At 38.7% G+C, this 23,261-nt stretch overlaps 1 protein-coding gene across 2 annotated transcripts in view; it reads right to left on the reverse strand.

Annotated features, from left to right (window-relative positions):
* The window catches only part of ksr1a (kinase suppressor of ras 1a), a 41,335-nt gene that overhangs the window by 7,949 nt on the left and 10,125 nt on the right, over positions 1-23,261 (reverse strand). The window contains exons 2-16 of one of the 2 annotated variants that reach the window (XM_042499010.1): positions 18,427-18,567; positions 8,921-9,068; positions 8,347-8,836; positions 6,311-6,492; positions 5,944-6,013; positions 5,707-5,790; positions 5,056-5,117; positions 4,863-4,972; positions 4,205-4,373; positions 3,862-3,903; positions 3,494-3,542; positions 2,990-3,053; positions 1,050-1,337; positions 773-969; positions 577-673 (exon numbers count right to left, since the gene is read on the reverse strand). In XM_042499010.1, coding sequence (XP_042354944.1) covers positions 577-673; positions 773-969; positions 1,050-1,337; positions 2,990-3,053; positions 3,494-3,542; positions 3,862-3,903; positions 4,205-4,373; positions 4,863-4,972; positions 5,056-5,117; positions 5,707-5,790; positions 5,944-6,013; positions 6,311-6,492; positions 8,347-8,836; positions 8,921-9,068; positions 18,427-18,567 — 2,193 coding nt within the window. The remainder of the gene's footprint in view (positions 1-576; positions 674-772; positions 970-1,049; positions 1,338-2,989; positions 3,054-3,493; positions 3,543-3,861; positions 3,904-4,204; positions 4,374-4,862; positions 4,973-5,055; positions 5,118-5,706; positions 5,791-5,943; positions 6,014-6,310; positions 6,493-8,346; positions 8,837-8,920; positions 9,069-18,426; positions 18,568-23,261) is intronic. The other variant, XM_042499011.1, reaches the window with a different exon arrangement.

Consider the following 23,261-nt stretch of genomic DNA (forward strand, 5'->3'; position numbering starts at 1 on the left):
TTGGAGTCTCGCTGAGGCAGAAATCTCACTCTGAAATCTCAATGAGTTTTTAAAATTTTCAAAATGAGCTTAATATCTAGCCATGACAGATATTAGAGTAAGATATGGTTTCTGTGATCCAACACAACAAATTATTAGCTGTGCTGTGCTGAAGAATGTTTCCCTGTCATTATGTGTTTCCGCCTTCCTAACCCTTTGCCAAACCTTTAGCCCTAACCTGAACCTCCGAGGGGGGTGATATGCATTAACCAAGAGAAAACACAATTCAGCGGGACTACATTCGTTTGTCTAATATTGTCAGAAACTCATAATAGAAATCCAACGCTGTTAGTGACAAAAACAAGCACATGGATGTAAATTGACAGTAATTACACTTCAGCCTGTGTTGCTACCGCCGGCTGCAGCCCTTTCTTTTGCTACTGGATCGGTTTCAAAAAATTGTTAGTTATGAGTCACTTGGACGTGAAAACATGGGAAAATAGGATCCAGGATAAAAAAAACAAAGAAACAAAAAAACAGTCTTCCTGTTCAAATCATTACAAATGCATAAATGAACAGATGTAAAAAGAAAATTACCTTTACAATCTCTTGAGCAATTTGTCTGGTCTTATTGATATCCAACGTGTTTTTAGTGTCTCGAACAACTGAGTACAGTGTCCTCCCTTTACAGAAACTGTGGGCAGAGAGAAGAAAAGATTGAATTAAAGATAAAAAAAAAAACGTGTTTTGTTTAAAATCATTTCAGAGGTGGGTTTGATATGTCTGCTTTCACCTGGTGATGATGGCTAGGTGGGGTGGAGCCATGCAGGCCCCCATGAAGAGGACCACATTCTCATGTCTGGTCTGTCTGTAGTTCATCACCTCCTTTTTAAAGAGCTTCAGGTGGTCCTGATTGTTCCCGTCGATCTCGAGAAGTCGGATAGCGACCTCGCCGTGCCATCGACCCTTGTGCACTTTGCCCCAGCGGCCCTAAAAGAACAAACATCTTCAGCAGAGTGCTTTTGTGGAATATGCCACAAACTATTCATTTTTTAGATTCGATTCCTCACCTTTCCTATGAGTTCTCCGAGGTCCAGCTGCTCGAAAGGGATGTCCCACTCCTGCAGGTACACGCTGGTCTGACTGGCCTTGCGGGAGATGGGGCCCTTCCACTGGTTTCCTCGAGAGGTGGGCAGGTCGTCCAGCTCGTCGCACTCGCCATCTGAGCCCACGTTCATCCGGATTTCCTCCCCGTCATCCTCATCTTCCCCTTCATTCTCATCCTCATCCTCCTCTTCCTCATTATCATCCTCCACGTCAGGGTCTTCATCTTCAACCTCAATTTCCTCCTCTCCTTCCTGCAAGAGTGTGGTGACGGATTTACTAATCCACTCCGAAAAAAAGGAAAAGACATAAAATCTAAACAAAGCAGTTAGATGTGCATGTCTGCATCTCCTTATTGCATGTTTATATATTTAGTCTAATGGAGGATGAGTCAATATATTTGGTAAATGTGAGCCAGTAGTGACTTGTGAGGACTGTTTTTCCTTTGTCTACAGCTTTGTGTTGCAGTCCCAGTTGAATAATAGTGATATTTCCATTTCAGTACAACTCTCCTGGTTTAATTAATAACACCACAGCATGGTCATCATCACAGCCAAACAAGTTCACCTGGTTCTCACAAATAAATGTCAAAAGAGCCACTGCTTTTTGTTAATGTCGGGGCCATTCATACTGAAATTATTTACAACAAACCTGCAATCTGGGTAATTTTATGAAATGAAAAATTGTTATCGTTATATCACTATTAAATTACCTGATGTGCCTGAATTAATATAAAAGATATATTGCTCCATGTCCGATACAGTCTGAGAAATAAGCTTGACACACGATATATTTATATATATGTGTGTGTGTGTGTGTGTGTGAAAATTAAAAGGCAAAACAAAACAAAAATAAAATAAAATAAAATAAAATACAAATAAAATAAAATAAATAAAATAAAATAAAATAAAATAAAATAAAATAAAATAAAATAAAATAAAATAAAATAAAATAAAATAAAATAAAATAATTATACAGCACATGGTTAACTCTGGAAATAGGTTGCAGACAGGCCAGAGGTGGGAAAAAAATGACTGCAAAAACAGGCTGCATACTCACTGGAAATGCAGAGTGGACACTATTATCTGTATCTGTTTAACCAGCTACATTACATGTTGTATACAAGAGGTAAAGTTGAAACTGGAGGTGGGTGGGGCCTTACCAGAAGGTGTTATTGAAGAAGTTGCTTTATTTATTATTTATTCAGAATTATATTTACAGAACAATCTTAAGAACAATCTGAGATTGAACACAGCTATATAAAGGAGGATTTTCCCTTACCACGAGTGCGGATAATGAAACATTCTACACTTTCTATACTTGTACTCATCAAAAGTACATTATTTGTAATGTATTCATTTAATCTGAGTATTTGGCTCAACTCTAATACACACTAACCTAAAAAAAAGCAAAAGATCTTAAGAAAGCACTGGCATATTTCATATTGAAAGACATGATGCCAATTCAAATAGCTGAAATGTCTAGATTATCACAAATAAGAATATTTACTCAAAAAAGATGGCTGTCTTATCAATAGTGCAATATGTAAGGAGCAGTGATTCCAGTTTGTTTTAGTGCCATTTTAAGATTCTGAAGCAAATTTTAATGATTAACAGGAGTATATCACGAAAAGCAATCATTTTGGCGAGGATAACTGTGACATTAAATTTTCATATTGCACCATTCCCAGTCCGAGTCATCTCAGTCTTTTAATCCATATACTTATTTAATTTCTTTTGCCCTCCCTGCGCTGCTTTGGCTGGAAAACCATCCAATCAACCATCATCAATCGTCAAAAATAGAATAGAATTCAGAGATATGACTCTGGACAACATTATACTAACAGTTAAACCTGGACTAAAGTGTGTTTTTTCTTGACTGCATGTGCATCATGTTGCAACATTACCTCTTCATCTTCGTCTTCTACCAGCTCAGCATGGATGTCATCCGCTGACGGCTCGATCTCACTGCTACGATACAGAGAATACAAAATGGAAAGATTACTCAAAAAACCCTGTGAAAATATAAGATAATTCCTTCAAAATTAGACAAAACATGTAGAAAAAAAGTTAAAAAACAAAACACAAAAACCAAACAATAAAATGACCTGAAAAGTGCCCAAAATAGTAATTCTGCTAAAATATTTAAATACATAATTCCGATCATTTTAAATTTATAAATGTAAATGTATAAATATGTTGGGTTTATTTTACAGTTCCCTAGATTTCTTATTTTCATTTGTCAAATCTAGCCTACTAATTTCCTGCAGTTTGCAGAACATTTCTTGCCAAAATGCTCAATGCCTTTTTCCCCATATTTTCAAAAAAGGGAAAAAAAAAAAAAAGGAAGGAAATCATTTTGCTCCAGGTTCAAAGGCTTAAAACAATGAACGGACATATAAATGTCTTACACAGAGTCTTGGAGGACATCAGGGTGTAAATGAGCAGGACTGGAGACATCTGTAGAGAAAAATAAGATGTTTTAGAAAGAAATACGAGGATAAAAAAAAATTCCTTTATGTTTCCCCTGCTTTTCCTTTAGGAAAGCTTCTTGGGCCACCACATACAGAACATGACTGCTCATGCAATCACCCACTACCACCAGCAGATGGTGTCAGAAGACCATTAGGAGTCAACATGCAAGCTAAAGACAATAACTGTTCCAACCATTGAAGAAAACATGCAGAGGATGGAGAGAACTACGGGGAATCTCAGGTTCAAAGAGTGGAGCGATGGGAGAACAGCAATGCAGCATGACACTCTGGGACCGTCAACTCACCGGGGAAGATAAACTGCTGTCTATGCTGAAAGTAACAGGCAGCTTTTGTAGAAAAAAAAAAGAGAGAGGGAAAGACCGACAAGCATGGCAGGGAGGGAGAAACCTGGTTAGAAAAGCTTTAATAATGACAGATATTGTAAAAAAATTTTAGTGTTAATGTAATTTAGGAGAGAGAAGGGAAGAAGAGAGCCCATTAAATAATGTTAAACTGGTCAGGGGAAAAAATCCAGTAACAAATCCAGTGGACAAATCCAATGCTAGCATGCACAGTAAGTACAGTTATGTGTTTCTGTTTATTATTTTTTTGCTGGTGTTTCTGCATCAAGGCACAAGTGAGGCTAACCTGGGAAGTTGAAGCGGCTGTCCCGGTGGCCTTTGGGCGAGGGATTGGGTGGTGGGGTGGCGCTGGGGGGGTTGCTCTGCTGGAAGGGTGCAGGCGAAGAAGGTGTGGATGAGGTGGTGGAGGACGGATTGCTGCTGGAATCCAGTTGGTTCAGCACTGGAGGATGATCCTGTTGGGGCAGAGACGGATGCAAACTAATCAGAGTCCATATTACAGCTTCCAAACTTAATTTGACTGGGATTTGACACTGTGCGATTCCAAGGAAAATCTGCTGGTTTTGCTCGGCGGAGAGAGCTTTATGAATCTTTACGGTGTTTTGAAAGGGCAGATGGCGAGAAGACTGAAAAGCAAATGGCAAAATCAGTTGCACAATCACATGTCTTTTCTCTCCAAAACAAACACAAGCAGAATTGGATCAGACAGAGATCATCTGTGCAACAGGAACCGATGGGGATTATGGCAAATGTGGTCTTAATTTTCATTTATAAAAATGCTTAAGTGCCAGAGACAAAACTCTGCATTCCAACACTGTGGCCTCACTGATTTACATACTTTCTGTCAGGGTGTCTTAATTTGTAATTTCACGATGATTCAGTACTGTTTTAAAGGTCTACATAAAGTGACACTGTGTTCTGTACTGCAGAACTCCTTATTTTACCTTTTTTGTAATGGCCTTTGGTAGTGTGCCAAACTGCGGTGCTTCTGGCGGCCGGTCCACAGGGTTGTTTATATCAGATGGAACAGACTCAGTCCTCCGGATTTTGGCGACTAGGAGAGAAATTGGAAATGTCAAAATGTATGTGCACAACATATAGTGTCCATCAACCCCCTGAGGATAAAAGAAAACTTACTTGGTAGAAAGGAGATTCTGCAGGATGGGGCTTCCTTTGTGCATTTGTTGTGGCACTTTAACCTGCACAGAAAGATGGCAGAATATCTGTACATGATTCCTCTTCAAGTCCAGCTCCACAAACTCCGAGAGCCCGACCGATATTGAATTTTTTAGGCCAATGCTGATAACGAGGTTGGGGAGTAAAAAATTTCGATATTGATATATTGGCTGATGTTATCTATGCATGCAATTATGCAATGCAATTATATGGTTATCAACTACTTGTGACAAAGTGATGTAATGAAGGCAGTAATGATTTGACAATAAACTTTCATTATAAAAAATGTTTCAGCGCACTGAAACAGTAAATTTCATTGGGAATTTGATCATTCTAAATCGCTCTAAGCATCTTTTCTGCGTCATATTCTGCTCAAGATAAACTTAACATACCTGCATGTTGGATAACATATAAGCCAATAACGATACATCTGTGATGGGCAAATATCGGCCAATAATATCAGCTGACTGATACATCTGTTGGGCTCTACCATGGACTGAATCCTGAAAGAGCTCCTGTGTTTCCTTCTAACATGCTGCTGTTCTACTGTCTCAGTCAGTAACAGAAAACAGTTGAGTGAATGACCCTTAAAACAGAAAGTGCTTAACTTACCGACAGTGTTTGCATTTCACCCCAAACATCATGTTCTTCTGGCACACCTGACACGTCTGGGACAGCCAGGATTTGGTTGAAAACCTACAGAAACACAAGAAATGCTGTTAAACCTACAGTGTTATATTACTGTTTTTTGTTTTTTTAGTTGATGAATAACAAATCTAGCCTGTTAGCTTTAATATGACATATGGACAGAATACATCGTATGTGAAGCTAGATGACATAAGGACGCACCTGTGTGTGACTGCGAGGCCGATGTCCCTCCTCACTGCTTGTGGGGAGCTACGATGCACTGCTACATTATCTATCCAGGCAGAGAAAGACGCAAAGACAGAAATACCAAGAGGAGGGTTAGGTTATGTAGAGAAAGAGTAGTATCCAATGTTTAGACCGCCGTCAGCAGACCTAAACATTAGATTTTAAAAAATGTGGGGTCTATCATTAAAACATCATCAAACCACAATTCAACAAACTATGCTTATTTAGCCCAGACATCTTTTTTTAACAGGTCACATTGAATAAACAACTACTGTATTTCTGACATATCAAACGTGCGAATTCAGCAAAATAAAAAAATGCACACACAATGTGCATGACTCACTCTTAATGGTGCTGTGCTCCTCCATGAGGGTGGGCGTGCCGGGCAGGGTGTAAGATGCTGTGGTGGCAGCTGGGTGGACTCCGGGGGTGCGTGCAGACAGGACGGGGTAACGAGAAGGCGAGTCCTCACATCCATTCCCGTTAACTTGCATATTCAGTAACAACTTATTCTTTTTAACACACCTGGAGAGAAGGGAACAAAGAAATTGGAGCATCAGTGGGTTCGGTTTACCGTCAAAAACAAGACTGGATGCTACAGCAGGTTGTTCAGCAAAGCTGGGACAGCAGACTGTACGGGACAGGTTATGTAAGGGCTAGAGAGAAGCACGTTGGTGTACCTAAATAGCACTGGCACGGGATAGACAGGGTGACATCCTTAACACCCAGACCGAAGTCACAAGGACTGAAGCAGCCAGCACACACGAGCACGTGAGTAATCCCGGTTAAAAAAAAATCTGTTTGTCTCATATTTTTTCTTTTCAATCAGCAATCAGACCTGATTGTTGTAATAAAGCGTACTGTGTACAAAGCCAGGATAAACTAGCAGGATTGTCTGTGTGTGCGTTAGATGCACTGGATCTATGTCAGCCGTATTTACTCCTGCATTTACGCTGTTTTTTTCCCACTAAAGCTTTCCATAAACAGACAGGATATTATGGATAAACATGTGGCCTGTTTGTGTATGTGCATCCAATCACAATAGAGAGAGAGATGAGTGGGGGGGGGGGGGGGAGAGAGAGAGAGAGAGAGAGAGAGAGAGAGAGAGAGAGAGAGAGAGATTGTGCTTCTTGCCACCTCTGAGCATTAGTCCTAGGAAATACTTCCTGTTTTGACATGAGTCATAATCTCTGGGAATCTGTGCAGGGATTAGCTCCACTCAAACAGCCAGAGCAAAGGAGCAACAGGCAGGATGTGGAGGGATGTAGAAGAGAGAGAAAGTGTGTGTGAGTGTGTCTGCTTCTGTCCTGACACAGTGTTAAGACTGAGGTGAGAACGAGACGCTGGGCTGATGTGTTCAGGACGACTGCAGCAGTAGCTGTTCTCATCAGTGGGTGATAAGAAGCACGAGGCTACACCAGTAACCCAATTACTGTAATACCACCATGATCACGCTTGTTTAAGTAGGCTACAGCACCCACTGCTGCTGACTTTTCAGCAAAACCTGTTCCCTCCATTTACCCACTGTGTTGACATTTTACTAGTTTTCAAAGTTTACAGTCCTCGAGGATTGTTTGGCTATACATATGAAGTCACCTCTGGATAACTTTTGTCATGTTTACAGTTTTGGCTTATAGGCTTGGGCAGTATCTATTTTTTCATACATTTCTGACAATTCACCAGGGTGTATCATATATGACAGTGTTTTCTATTAAAGAAAAAGAGGGAAGAATTACCCTCAACCACCAAATTCTAATCAGTTCATTCTTGAGTCCGAGTGAAGGTTTGTGCAGAATTTGAGTAATTTGTTTGAATACTTATGGTCCATAGAATAACAAAGAGACAGGAAATAGGATACTTACTATATGACACTTGTTGCCACTACAGGTGGCAGACTGGCACTTGAATAAAATTATGTGGCTAATCAACTGCTTCTGTAGTTTTAAGAGGTCATCTCAAAATAAAGTTAAATGTGGCATTTTTTTTTTAGGACTCCACATCTAATTATATTTGATTGATTAGCTTGGAGACCTATGAGGCATTTTCTTTTCACTAATCCTGTAATGTTGTCCCCGTCACTCACAGTTGCCATCTTTCTCAGCTCAGCTCTGTTCCACCAGCAGGAGACTGACCTCTGGTGGCATGAGCCCTGTACTACAATACATCGCCTTAATAATATTACAGCATCTCCGTATCAGTTCAGTAGAAAAAGAAGCGTCTGTGTTTTTGACGGTATTGATACTCATAACTTGAGCATTTCTAAATACCCCAGAATACCATTATGCCACCCAAGCCTACTGGCTAACATAGTGTATGAAGTCATTTTATCAAAAGTCAAGACAAATCAAAAGCATTCAATAAGGCTTTCTGAGCACCTACTTGTTGGTGGGTGGGTCCTCGATGCGGTTACCCAGCTGCGACTCGTGGCTTTTGCTGCGCGTCAGGGTGATGTTGGGAAGGAGGTGCAGCACTTTGCGGGACGGAGGCGGAGGGGTGCAGGGGGGCTTCAGCCGGTGACGCCTCTTTGAGGGTGGAGTTATGGGTGGGGTAGAGGTGTGTCCGTGGAGCCGAGCTGTGCGAGCTAAGGATATTGGGAATGGATCTGTGAGAGGGCTTTCAATGTGGCCATATGATGCTAGCGCCTCGGGCGTGGGCGCCGCTGACACTGAGCCTGAGCGGGGATGAGGGAAGGTAGCGCAGGGGGTGGATGGGGTGGACTGGATGGCGGATGGGCGGGCGAGAGGTGAAGGACTGTGAGGGCGGAGTGGATTCCCAAGGCTGGTTAGCTGGTCTGCAGTCAGTAGAGAGCCGCTGTCCCTTCTTGTGGGCTCGGACAGCCAGGGGCTGCTGTCTTCCCTTAGTTCACCTCCTAGATGAGCAAAGAAAACACCATCAGCAGAAAGACAAAAAAAAAGAACACAATGTGTGTCGCTCCTATGGAGTAAACACATACCTGATTCAGTGGCACTCTTCAGACAGGAGAGGGCAGCACTGAGCCTAGCACATTCTTCTGAACTGGAGCCTAGTCTTCGCATTGTGTCCCTCACCTGAGCACCTGTCATCTGCAGTAAGGCATCCAGGGACAACTTTGCTTCCACTGCCTGCAGACAAGCAATAACAAGGAAAAAAAACAGAGCATGATCAATAACTTTACAAGAATGAGCACAAACAAGCAAAATGCTATAAATGAAGCTCTGCAACAAGAAAACAATCTGCTGGTGTACCACTGAGGGGAAAACAGTTATAGTGTATACATAATAATCAAGCTATTGGTGATTATTCGTCTTTTGCCGACTACTGCTGCCATTATTATTAGTCATAGCTCCACTATTATAATACACATTACTATTATTGCCTTCTATATAAACTACAATATTTGCATGCAATATACATGCTATCATAAACTACACTCAATATTTATGTCTTTTACTATTGTTATATGTGATGTTATTGTTACTGTTATTGTTGCTGTGCCCCCCCATCTGCCCATTGTGGAAGAGGGATTCCTCCTCAGTCACTCTTTCTGGGGTTCCTGACATTTTTTTTTTTCCAACATTTGAAGGGTTTTTTGAGGGGAGTCTTTCCATAGTTGCTGCCAGGGTACAAGGACAGAGGGATGTCATATGCTGTAAAGCCCTCTGAAGCAAAGTGTGATTTGTTATAACGGGCTGTATAAATAAAACTGAATTGAACTGAATTGAATCATTTGTTAAATCACAAGAAACAAGTTGCATATTAGCTTCCCCCATAGGGATGTGTGATATGATAAAATCTGTTGTCTGGTGAAAAAAAAATCTTTTCATATTGTGCTTTATCATTTATTTTGTTCACATCATCTGATAATACTTTGTGTCTGTCCAAATGGCTGAGGTCTACACAGAGCACTGCACCGAAACAAACAAACATGGAGGAGCTGGAAAGGGATACTGAACTTTATTGTAAAAGTACTTTGACTTTATACTTTAGTTTAACATTTTAACAGTATTTTTTTCATCTCTATTTTAACAGTGGTTAATAAAACTTTATTTTATGGCAGCAGCTACCTAATTTTGAACTCTAGTTTATTTAATAATTTTGTATTTTTTTGTAGTTTCCATAAGTTTAGAGGAGATTTCAAAATATCGAAATAAATATTATATATCTTATTATATATATATCTTGAAATAGCCTAAAGATATCGTGATATTATTCTAAAGCTATATCGCACAGCCGTATTCTCCTCTATCTGAAACTTAAAACGATTAATGTGGACATAATAAAACTGATGATATTTGTGTCTCAGAAAAAAAAGCAAAGATACTCTGCTTGTTTATATAATATCAGTAAAAACTGTTGTAAGTCTTCTAGCAGTGCAGTGGTCTCAACACCATGATGGCCGGCAGCAGGCTGAAAGTCAGCATTAAAAAGGGCAGCATGTTAGAGTATTAAATAGGTCACGCAACCTCTGACTTGCACTGTTCCTGGAAATCGGTGGTAATCCTGTATGTTTGGGGCATTTATCATTCTGCTTCTTTCACTTATCTGGTTGTGCAGATTATTCAGCACTACAGACGTGGTTTCGTGTCTGTATCAGCAGATAGGAGTCAAAACTTCAGACAGGACCTGCTTCCAAAATCTGCAGTGGTCAAGGCCAACTTGTTTGTGCTCAGTTTTGAACTTGCAGCTGAATTCAGACAAATTTGTGTCAGAGCTTCAAAGACATTTTAGTAAGTCTGTGCAATAGTTATTATACTGCTGTTATGAGTCTTAGTTAGTGATCACTGTACAGAGGTGAGGGAAACTTTGACAGCATCTGACAGGAAGACAACAGACATCAAACAACACAACATTGCGCAAGTAGAGGATTATATTAGTAAGGAAAATCAGAGTAGGAGGCAGACTGAGTAACACTGGCAGCCCACAAATTAAGAAAAGAACACTCAGACATAATACATAAAGTTGCTCAGACTGAGTGCACTGTAGCCTGGTTTGATCTGCAATCACATTTTCCTCCAAACTTAGAAAATACAGAAAAAATGTGACAACCTACAATAAACAACTTGTTATTTTTATACTAGACATTATACTGTGAATCAACTATTTTATCACACAGTGAAAAGACAGAAAAATGCAACACTACTGAGACAGAAACAGGGCAATGGATCAGTTTTTTTTTTTTAAACTAGCAGACAGCAAAACTGCTCAAAATCAACAATGAGATTAAATAAATAAAACAAGCCTTGGCTCTTGTTAACTAGACACCATATCAACAGATTCATGGTGGAAAATTACATTTAAAACAACTTAAACTTGTGTATCTGTACTTACACATAAAAGTTAATTTTCAGTGGCAGATTTTGAATATTACATTATGCATGCATGCTGCAGTAGTTAAATGAACAGTAATGTTAACTGTACCTTTAATTTTACATTGCTGGACCACCACTTCGTTAAACAGTAGTTTGAACACTTGCTAATATCCTGTGCATGTAAGAGCAGTTCTTAAAGGAGTACTTCAACCTCAAATGACCATTTGTTTATCAATTGCTTACCCAGTGTGAGTGATTTATGTACAAATGGTCATATGGGGAGTATAGTGCTCCATTAAGTTAGTTCCACATACTCCCATCTCTCTTTTGTCTCATTTTCATCGATTATGCAGCATAAATCACGAAAATAGTTGAACAGAATCTCTCTTTTGTCTCATTTCCATGGATTATACAGCATAAATCACTAAATAGTTGAACAGAATAGAAGGGAATAGCTGAGGACAAAGGGGTCAACGATAGAGACTAAAGCTGTATGGAGACAAACATTACTGATACTGAGAAAGTGGGCAATATGACAGCACAAACTGTTTGTGGATCACAGAAGGAAATGGGAGATAGTCCAGTAACTTTAGGATGTTTTTTCTGTCATGGGAAGTACGCAATCGCTTATCAGTCAGGTTAAACCCTTGCTCTGAGAGGGCAAACACTGATCAAAAAACTAGGGCAACCTCCCACACTCATGTGTACACTGTAAGCAAAAAGGAAGCACACAGACACAGACACAGACATACACAAACACACACACACACACACACACACACACACACACACACACACACACAAACACACACACACACACACACACACACACACACAGACGCACAAACACATAAGGGTGAGTGATGTGATATTCAGAAGTGGCTGTGGGCCCTCGGCTCCCCTCCCACCTACTCACTCATAATAACATTACAATTTTAGCACCATGAACAGCACAGCTTGCATACATGATTGCTGTACCGCAGCATCCTTGATACAGTATTACTGATCAGAATTGCCTGTATGTGTACACAGAAATTACCTTCACGTGGTTATTGAGTCTACACATTAAGTGGGTTTGAGTTTATACTGGCCGCTAACTGGTTGGCATTTTAGAATTCTATAATGGTCGTGCACATAGACATTAAACTGAAAATGAATGCACTTCTAAAAAATGTCATACAAACAGAGAAATGAACCAGGCTAAAATGTACATCAAAACCTTATTTTAGTCAAATTTGTCAATGTAAAGAGGACCTATCATGCTCATTTTTTTAGGTTCTTACTTGTATTTTGGGCTTACTGGAACATGTTCACATGTTTTAATGTAAAAAAAAAAAAAAAAATTATTTTCCTCACACTGTCTGTGCTGAAACACCTGTGTATACCCTCTGTCTGAATCACTGTGCTTTAGCACCTGTCTCTTTAAAACCACTCCTGAAAAAGCCCAGTCTTCTCCGATTGGTCAGTATTTCCTGGTCTTCCGAATCTGTACTCTTGATGTTTGTGGAGAAATGAACATTGGCAACTGAGAGTGTGTGTTGTCCTGATGTACATGTAGCGGTATACTGTATTTGCAGCTGGGGAATGACTATGATAGAGTAGGACGTACGGCAGCATTTTCTACTGTTTAAGAATCACCATTAAAAGCCTATAAACCAAAGTCTTTACAACTGGAAATGTTCCAGCAGGTACATGATGCAATACTGGAGAGAAATTAACAAAATCAGCAACCACGATTATATCTTTTACTGAAGTTAGCATGTAGCTACATGTAGCACTGTATTTGCAGCTGAGGACGGTCTAGAACAGAGAGTATAGGGGTAATTTCTACCTTTATGAAATCACCAACATAATCTCCAAAAATCCTCACAACTCCAGCAGGAATATAGTCCATAACTGAGAAGAAATTGGCTACATCAACTCATTGCTACATGTAGCAATGTACTTGCAAATGGGGAATAACTACAATAGAGTACACCAGCAGTTTCTACCATGAAAAAAATCCCACAAAAAATGTTTCAGACATGGTACAGAGGGAATATGATCTAACATTAGGGAGAAATTATCGGTAAGAATATGGGGAACTGAGATAAAATGTTTCCCTAACATGAGCATGGAATTACATGTAGCAGTATACTTGCCGCCAGGAATTTCTAAAAGAGTATCAAAGCACTTTCTACCTATGAATATCAGCAAGAAAATATCCTACACCAAAAATCTTCACAACTGGACATGTTCCAGCAGGAATGTGACCCAAAGTTGGAGAGAAATTAACAACATCGGCAACCCAGATTTCATGGTTCCCTTTTGGTAACATGTAGCTAAATACACAGCAGTGTAGGCTATGTAATGTTAACACTTGCAGTAGTGTGCCTGGAGCAGATGACCATATGCAGAAATCTGTCACAAACTTGCGTCAGCTCGTCTCAAAGGCAGATAAAAAGGTTGAAAATATAATTTTCAGAAAGGTCTGAAGCATTAGTTTTTTACTCACAGGGATTACTTTCAGTTGTTTTCCTCAATATTTGACACTTTGACCACATTTAACATGAGCATCCAGGTTATCAGAGGGAATAGTAAAACCATACATATGACACAAAATGCAGAAAAGCATAAAAGGTCCCCTTTAAGAACATTTCTTGGCAATGCTAAAAATGTTTTGGCAAACTTTTTTGTAGCCAGTTAATCAAGATACAGTAAGGCCGCTTAGCAAAGCCACAGACAACATTGATTAGTTCACAGAAAGACACACATGACCATTTAAGAAGCTTGCCAACATGGTATCCACATGCTTGTGCAAGATTATGTAATACCCCACTGCCAGTTGCATCATGGAGGCAAAGAGGCTGGATTCCAGTTTTTAAAAAAAAAACAAAAAAAAAACTACATTTAATTGTTGCAATGTTTTTGGACCATCCATAATATAATCCAGTATGGATTGAGGAGATGCACTGTAGAAATCTCAATCTAATAATGTTTGATCTAAATGGGTCATCAACACACCATGATGGCGCTACATCTTTTGGGAAATCCCACTTTGTATACAACACATACAAATGAGTGCTTTTATTACGCTATCATCAAATTCGTTGAGGGGAATGTGATGAGGTTTAAACTGCAAAGTAATCAGAGCACTGAGCACGACAGATATGACTAAACCCTAAACACAAGACAAATAATCAGATATGGAGCACGTCAGTGAAAGAAAACAAAAAAAAAGTGTTCACAAGCTTGGAAGATATTAAAGAATAACAAGTGCAGAAACATTTAAAATAAGCAGGTTGCAGTTGGGTCACAAAACAAAGACAAACAGACAAAAGCCATGCAAACATAAAGTAGATGAGGGAGATTAAAGGAGTTTGCAGCAGCGCAGGGAGGGAAGCTGGTAGAAGAAGAGGAAATTCGAGAAAAAAAAGAAAAGAAAAAACTAAACAAATTGTGGTGGAATGATGCAAAACTTGCAAAATCAGGAGTGCAGAAGCAGCTAGTTGGTGGTGCTAGTATACTGAGAGGTTGTGATCCAGCGGGCAAGGTCACTAAACAGTTAATAGCCCCTTAACTGCAGACACTGTAGCTTCCTGATCCAAAGCACGAGCACATTTAGTGCAATGCAGTTAATATCTTTATTAATGGATCTCAGACCAGCTGTTATTTCGTAAGTCAGAACAAGATAATAAAAACCACAGTAATAAGAGCCACTTCTCTTCTTAAAGCAACAGTAGCATGTGATTTAAAGTAATGCTTTTTCTTTTTGGCTGCAAATAGCAACAACTTTTTCAGTATGTTTATATTAAGAATAACATGTATTGATGAAAGTTTTTGTCTGCGGGAAATGTCTGTGTTAGGGCCCCTGTTCCTCCTCAAAGAGGTCAGAGGTCAGATTAGCTGGTGGGGAGTCTGTGTCCTGCTCAGAGACAAACACATGCGAAACATATGACTGAACTCAGGCTGCATGGGTATTTTTGAAGACAGTTTTTTCTATGCCTTTTTAGCCTTTCATCTACACGCAGTTAAAGTCACTGAAAAACGATCTTTGGTTAAACTCTGTCTAGGGTGAAGGTTTTAAAGAACACTGTTTTCAGCAAATTGAGCTTGTGGCTAATGACATCAGAGTGTGCGTCGTTATCTACACTGTGAGGCGCCACGAATAGTGCAGCCTCTAATCTTGCTAACAAGGTAAGATTTACACTTTTGACATGTTTACACATTGACATAAAGCTACTCTTCAACTACACTGTGAAAAAGTGGCATCAGAATGCACTAAATAAGACAGGTCACCTTCTGTTTTACAAAACAAAACATAGCCAGTATTCCCTCAGATATCGGGCTGTATGGATATGGAATGATAAAGTACACATTATCAAGAAATTATCATCTTTAAAAAAATAAAATAAAAGGAGATTATCATTTCATTTAATTCATGATGTTTAATTATTTCTGGATGTGTTTATATATATATATATATATATACACTTTGTACTGTGTTCTATGTACTTCTTGGTTTTTAGATGAATGTTTACTTGCTGGTTTCTTTTTCTGCTGTTTGTTGTCATTAATCTTTTGTTGTATTTTTCAGTGAAATATTAATTCAGGGGGTTTTATTTTTAAATGTTCTTTTTTTAAAGATTTTTTTTGTCTTTTTGCCTTTATAATAATAGGGCAGTTTAAGCGTGAAAGAGGGAGAGAGAGGGGGATGGCATATAGTGAAAGGCCACAGGTTGGAGTTGAACCCATGGGGCCCAAAATTTCCGAAGCACACTGTTTGGCAAAACAGTGTACATTACAATTTTGGGGTTTTGACTTATTGACAAAAGAAATAACACGTCTAATTTCTCCCGTCTTTTTTGATCATTTTTTGTCCTTGAATCCAAAGACCACCTGTTTTTGAAACCTTCACATGTGAAGTAGTACTCCTCAGCCAAACTTTTTTTTTTTTTTTAGAAATATTTGTTTATGATCATTTATTACAGACTTTTTTGATAGTGTGCCAGCTATTTAGCCTTTAAGCAACTGTTCAGATTTCACTGCGAATGTGTTGTAAGTTAATAGCTTATACTCATTATTTTTATATTTTTATATTACAATGATTTTCTGGACAGACTTTTTTAATGAAGAAGGGGAATATACCATAGTCAAAAATACCCCTGTGCATGTGGACCAGGCCTTAATCTGAAGGTCACCTCTTGTGAGGCCATCAAAGGGCACCACTGCCACCATGACACCCTTTGATGCTGCTTTTGGTTTCATTCATCGCATCATTTCCATGGACTCTGAACTGAGCTGTCTGGAAATACTGTACAACAATTTACAATACATGATGTTGCATTTATTGTTTGCTATGGTTTGCTTACAATTACTGTACAGCTGTGCTTCTCTCACCTGTAGAAAACCATTTTCATATTTACATGGGAAACATAAGAGGGCCATTAGAGCATAGGCAAAAAAGAGATTTTTTTTAGATTTTAATGGGCAGAGTAATGCATTTGGAATCTGCAGCTCGGGTTGGATAAAATGATGAAAAAAAAAGCCCCTTTATTTTCAGTGCAGATCCAAATTTCAACAAATCTTCCAAAGTAAAGACCTTACTTAACCCTTAGGGACTGTTTGGCGAATTTTATGCACTTTCTATTCTTAATTTCTTTGATAATTTTGGCTGTGTTCAAGCATATGGCATACATTTTTGCAAGATTGTATATTCTTGTTTATTCTTGGAACTTCCAGCCCAAATCCTACAATAAGTCTAAAATACACTGTGGAAACAAAATTGTTACACTCATACTGTTTAGTGCAAAAAATGCACTATTGAAACCCATTCAAACTGCAGTTTTTGACCCCACAGCCATTAAAGCATAAACACATGCATTGTATTATTTCTGGGTGTAATTCTGGGCTTTTGCCTTGGAACTTGTAATTTTAACCATTGTCCAGCCGATGACGTCTTTTTTTTTTTTTTTTTAAACCATATTTGGCATATGGAGGAAATAAGTGCTATTTCCACTAGGTGCACTGTCATAATCAATGTTGCTACAAATCATTGACATATCCCAAGCTGTGATAATCAAAAACTAAATAAATAAATTTTAAAAAAATATACTTTGCATGCAGTATATTGAAAATAATTCATTTTCTGTGTTTTTTTTTTAATCTAAAAACATGGTGGCATCATGCCAAAAACCTGGTTAAAATTTTGAAAATAAATCAGTATTTTATATTTATGATTAGGACTGCTGCTGGTTAAAAAATAACCCAATTAAGTCAAAAATAATATTGACGTATAATATTTTTTGAAGCTTGATTTTGACAAGCACACTGTGCGCAGAGCAATACAAGTGTGTGTAATATTAATGTGGACCCTAAGGGGTTAATGATAAGTTATACTTCCACTAACATTTATTATGTCAAATTAAATGGCAGAAGGCTGGGAACCAGAATTATTTTAGGCTACCAAGACGAGTTTGTCTTAAGAAGGACAAGATCATGTTGTCCTCATTATGGTGAGCGGTCATTGTCCGTGCCATATAAGTCTCATGAAACATGCTGCTTTGAAAAATGTGGGAAAAAAAGCTCTGTTTTTTTTTAATATTAATCGGTTAACCCTTTGTAACCTGAGCAATCATGGGAAAAATGAGCAACCTAACAAGAAATGACCAAAAAATTTGCAAATAAAGGTAAAAAGTTACAAGAAAATTACCTGAAAATTACCAATAAAAGAAAATTTTAAAAACAACAATAAAAAAGTAAAGTACTTGATAAAAAGGTACCCCCCCCCCCCAAAAAAAAACCATACATGTTCTGTAGTGTACTTTAAAACACTTTTTGTAATTTCCTACTAATTTTGTCTTTCTCTCTTTTCATTCCTATGTCATTTTCTTGTCCCGTTTTACCAATCGTTTTCAAAAGTACCACAGCACCACAAAACTGATGTCAGTCCAGGTTATCAGAGGGTTAACGTTCAAGTTGTGTGCAGCTGATTGTGATCATAAAAATGACGGCGCTTCTCTTTTAGAAAGACATTTTGACAGTCACTGGTCAAATATTCCTCATGCACATGCGAGCGGAGCCTGAGCACACATACTGAGTCCACATAAATATGACTGTCACCCAGACCTGCGAGCGAGAGAGAGGGAGAGACAGCAACACACTGATATTCACACAGATCAACGTGACCTACCTTGATGAGCTCCGGTCGCAGGTTGATGGTGCGTAGCCAGTCTCGTAAGTGTGGGTAGCTGTCCAGGGCCTCGGGCCTCTCTGTCTCTGGCACTTTCTGCTTGCACTGCAGCTGTTTACAGATGTATTTCATCAGCTTCACCTGCAGGGAGCAATAGAGAACACAGCAGAGACGGCGGGGCGGGTTAGAGGGGGAGACTGGCAGCATGCTTGGCTACAGCTAAAGGAGCAGGCCTTCACTGTCACACCTCTGTGTTGGCAGTGGAATTTTTTGGTGAGATGGCACAGAAATTATGCAGTATGTGTCACTTTTTTTGTCATTGCAACACCACACATAATAAGTAACAGATACTAATGCTGCTTCTACAAAAAATGACCTTAGATGGGGTTATTTTCATCTTACAATCATCACCTCAGCTATCAGATGCCTTTTTACTAAAATAAAAAGGTTAACCTGATGCACTGTTTTTCCAGTCTGAACCCAATGTACCTGCAGTAATGATCCCAGTGTTAGTTTAACCCAATTTCCCAGTGCTCCCGGTGCACAAGACAGTTAATTAGATATAAACAGCTATTATCATACAGAGGAACAATGAGCTGGTCATTTAATGAGAGCATCTGCGGTGCTGGCACAGCAAACAAGTGTACTTGGAACAAGGGAGCAGAACTGTGACATAACGACGGAAGAAAGTGCCATATGACCAGTCAATTCTCCAGTTAGTTTCAGAGCCACTCTGATCTCTTTTTTATCACCAGCTTTTAGAAAACATGACACATTGTTGCAGTGTTGTGATGTAACGAAGTAATATTAATCTGTTACAATTGTTCAGTACTTTTTTGGGAGTGTCAGTGCTTTACTCAAGTTTTTCTGTTTCCATCAACCTTCACTTTTACTTCGCTACGTTTCCCCAAACCGCTTTAGTTACTTATAACAAAAAAAGGGCAAGAAGGGAGGGGGGAAAGAGGGAGGAAAAAGAAAGAAATGGATGGACAGACACATGAAGGAATAGAAGGGAAGAAAAATTGGATTTTGTTCTTTATATCCTTTAATCCTTTGAAAACTGACTTGGACATGGCCCAAAAATTAGACAATTTAGTAAAAACTGACAAGAAGCTTATCTGAAAATGAACAAAAAAAGGAGTTAAAAAACAGATTTTTTAATTTTAAAACATCAATGTATAAATGTTGAGATACATAATTTCAAATATATAGTTATAATAATTAAAATATAATGTTTTGGACATTTTGCCCTATTTTTATTTTTTTTCTCTCTAATAATCCTCCCCTGTTTTTTAAAACTAATTTTCAGGTAATTTCTTGTCATTTATTTGCAAAGTTAATCACTGCTTTTCTTCACCACGTTTTCAGAAGAAATAAAAAAAAATATGATCTCACGTTCCAGAGTGTTAATTAGCTTATGAAAGGCACATGAAGGCATAACAAGAAAACTGATGCTGATCCAGGTTTCGAAGGGTTAATTTGTAAGAAGACCTTGTTTTTCTTTCAGCATAATGTACACTCCATTTTTAAAGATGGTGCACATGTTGCAGAGAAATAAACTTGGCAAACTGATGAGTAATAAATAAGTATTTAACCCTTTGAACCCTGAGCACATTGGTTTTTGCTTTCAAAAACATGGGAAAATATGCAATGAGCAACTTGTACCAATGGCAAGAAAATTAGTAAATTTCAGAAATTATTTTTAAAAAAGCTAGGGAAAAGTGTCTAGGTAAAAACTTTGTGTAAAGTTATTATGATCATAGATTTAAAATTGTGTTACTGAATTTTTTTTAGCACTTTTTCCAGGTCATTTCCTGTTTGTCTGGGTTTTTTAACCTACTTTTCTTCTTTTTCTATTTTTTTTGTAAACTAATTTTCAGGTACTTTTCTGGTGCTTTTTTACTTATTTCTTGATCATTTTGGATCACTTCATCTTTCATTGTTCATTGTCCGATATGTTTTTAAAGAAACCAAGCTAATTTTACATGTTTTAAAGGGTTAATTTAATAAAAATTATTTTTGATATTTAAGTACAGTAAATATAAGACACTAGGACTTTTACTCAAATAATACTGGTGACTTTAACTTCTGCCAAAGTCATTTTCTGGTGATATATCTGTACTTTTTCTCAGGTATGACTTTCAGGTACTTCAGCAACCACTGCAGTGTTGCAACTTTTGTAACAATCAGACTTATATGTATTTATTTTGTCATAAAATGCATTAATATATGACTATTCCTGCATGAGCCAATTGAGGACAAAGCTACTAGGAATTATCGCTTTCCTTGTACTTGTGCCTCCTAATTCTCACCAGAGAACGTCCCTAATGTCTTCACATTCTGGTGGCGCTGCTGATGAAGCAGAGGAGTGAATGAAGAGGAGAGAAAGAGGAAGATGCTGGTGCACAATCCCCCTATGATCTTCCTCTCGGGGTTTGCATCTGCTAATCAGCACATTAATGACTAAAGCTCTACTTTTTCTGTCTCATGATGCATCAGAACATCCCAAACCCTGTCGTGCTGCAAAAACACTCATATTCACCAACACAATAACTCTGTGAGACTTTATCCCAAGCCAATGTCAAGTGCAGTGGTCCTGTGAGTAAGTATCACAATGAACACCATGGTATTAGTTTGCACAACCCGCGTTGTGCAGCCCGGCACGGCCGTATAGTGTGTCTCCTTATCTCGGCATCTATCTTTAAGAGTCCATTACAGCAGGCAGCACCTTCAGATGAGCTGCGCGACACCAGCTAGCTCTCGACCCCGCTGCGCACCTCTCGAGTGCCTGAGCAACAATGGGGGAGCGCGTCTCTTTCTCTGCTCATTCAGCTTTTCTCCCTGACACATCCACTTGCCAAGCAGAGAGAAACTCATACAGCAAAAAAATGCTGCTCTCAGAAAGTGCGGCCTTGGGATGTAAAAAGGCTGCTTCGTGGCAGCTAACAAAAGCATCTCCACTGAGGGCCAGAGAGATGAAAGAGGATGGAAAGGAAGTAAATGCTCTCCGTGTCAACTCCACTGCAGCTTTTCAGCTCCACAGTTACTCGTTTATTATCAGCTGTACTGAGAGCATTAGAAAATCATTAAATGTTATCGAAATCAAACCAATAAAAAAATTGCCGTTTTGTGAGTTTGTTACTAATCACTTTCCAGATCATTTTTATGCAAAAAATATATGTCCGCAAAGCAAAGATAGACCACAGATCTAGCAAATCTAGTAATTTGCCATTTCTAGGATTGGTTGACAGTGGATAATAATATTAATTTTTTTTTAAAGTTAGTTGTTTAAAAAGCAGCCTTCTGAGTCCTTTGCATTGGTGCACGATCAGTGTGAAATCCACACAGAACAAGTCTATTTTCAGTCCAACTCAAAAAAATCACAAGGCTATACTGGCTGCCATATTGGCAATCTGTGGATTGTTTTGCTTCAAAATCAGTATTGGTTCCAAAAATCCTTCAGGCATTAATCACAGGCTGAGATTTTGGGGGTGACGATGCAGGGTACACGCCAACCCCTCAATATACTGTATAGAACATGGACATTTGTCAGCCAAAATACACAGCTACACTTATTTTGATGGAAGTAAATACATTTCCAACATAAGCTGATACAGAAAAGGCACAAATTTGTGCGTAAAATTTTACCAGATGCAGAAAAGTAAGCGTTTGGAGCTAAACATTTCCTGAGAAGGACCCCCAAAACTCACCATTTCATATCTATCCCCCATAAACAAAACTTCTGACCTTGCATTTAATAAAAACTACTGGTCCTGAAGAGAAAAAAACAAACAAACAAATAAAATAAAGGATCAATGCTAACTTTCCTATCTCACATGAAAATCTAAACAATCTTCAGAGGGTATTTAAATTTTTTTTAAAAAATTCTGATAAAAAGTTAGAAATTAAAGTGGTGTAATATTCCAAAGTATCTTTTTGGAACCTCCTTTTAGTAGCGTGACTTTGACCTTTGAGAAGGAATGGATTATAGAACGGACTTACAGGGCACAGGCCGTGAGTCCAAAGTGTCAGGGGCTCCCCTCGCCTACACTTACAAAATGTCAGTCAAATTAAGACGTACCGACTAGGAAGACACTCCAAATGACCACAAAGAGACACAAGAGGACCACAAACTGATGCAAATGAACTAAAAAGAGACACAAAAGTACTACATGTACCATGAAAAACAACCACAAAGGGACAACAAAATGACTACAAAGAGATGCAAACTGACTAATATTTCATCAAAGAGACACAAAATTACCTCAAAGAAACCCAAATGGCAACAAAATGTCACAAACAGCCACAAGGAGAAACAAAATGACTATGAGGAGACAAAACCCCCACAAAAAGACACATAACAACTACAAAGTAACAAAAAATCTCCATAAATTCTGTGTATCTAGTAGAGGCGGTGGGGCCCTCTGCATATCTGTGCCCAGGGGCCCATTGTCTCATAATCCATCAATGCCTTAGAGCCCAGCTAGTGACACTAGGCAGCTTGATCCCCCTTAAACACTCTTATTTATACACATTTGTAGCTGTAGACACATACAGTATATCCATGAGCACACACGCAAACACTGAAGACAAGCAAGCATACCAAGTAGATGGGTGACTGAACAATGTGAAGCTGTGACACATTTTATGTCCAATCTGCTACAAAGCCACATTCTGAATTACAGAGCCTCGCAGATTATTCAGATCTCTCATCAAGAGTCTGAATTTAGTGTTTCTGGAGAGCAGCATAGCCAGCAATGAAAGGCCTTCACTCAATGTGGCTAATGAGCTAGCCTCCCGCTTTACCCCCTTATACACTAGTGCAGTCCTGTGAC

Source organism: Plectropomus leopardus, chromosome 13, assembly GCF_008729295.1.
Source record: "Plectropomus leopardus isolate mb chromosome 13, YSFRI_Pleo_2.0, whole genome shotgun sequence".
In the NCBI taxonomy this organism is placed as follows: domain Eukaryota; kingdom Metazoa; phylum Chordata; class Actinopteri; order Perciformes; family Serranidae; genus Plectropomus; species Plectropomus leopardus.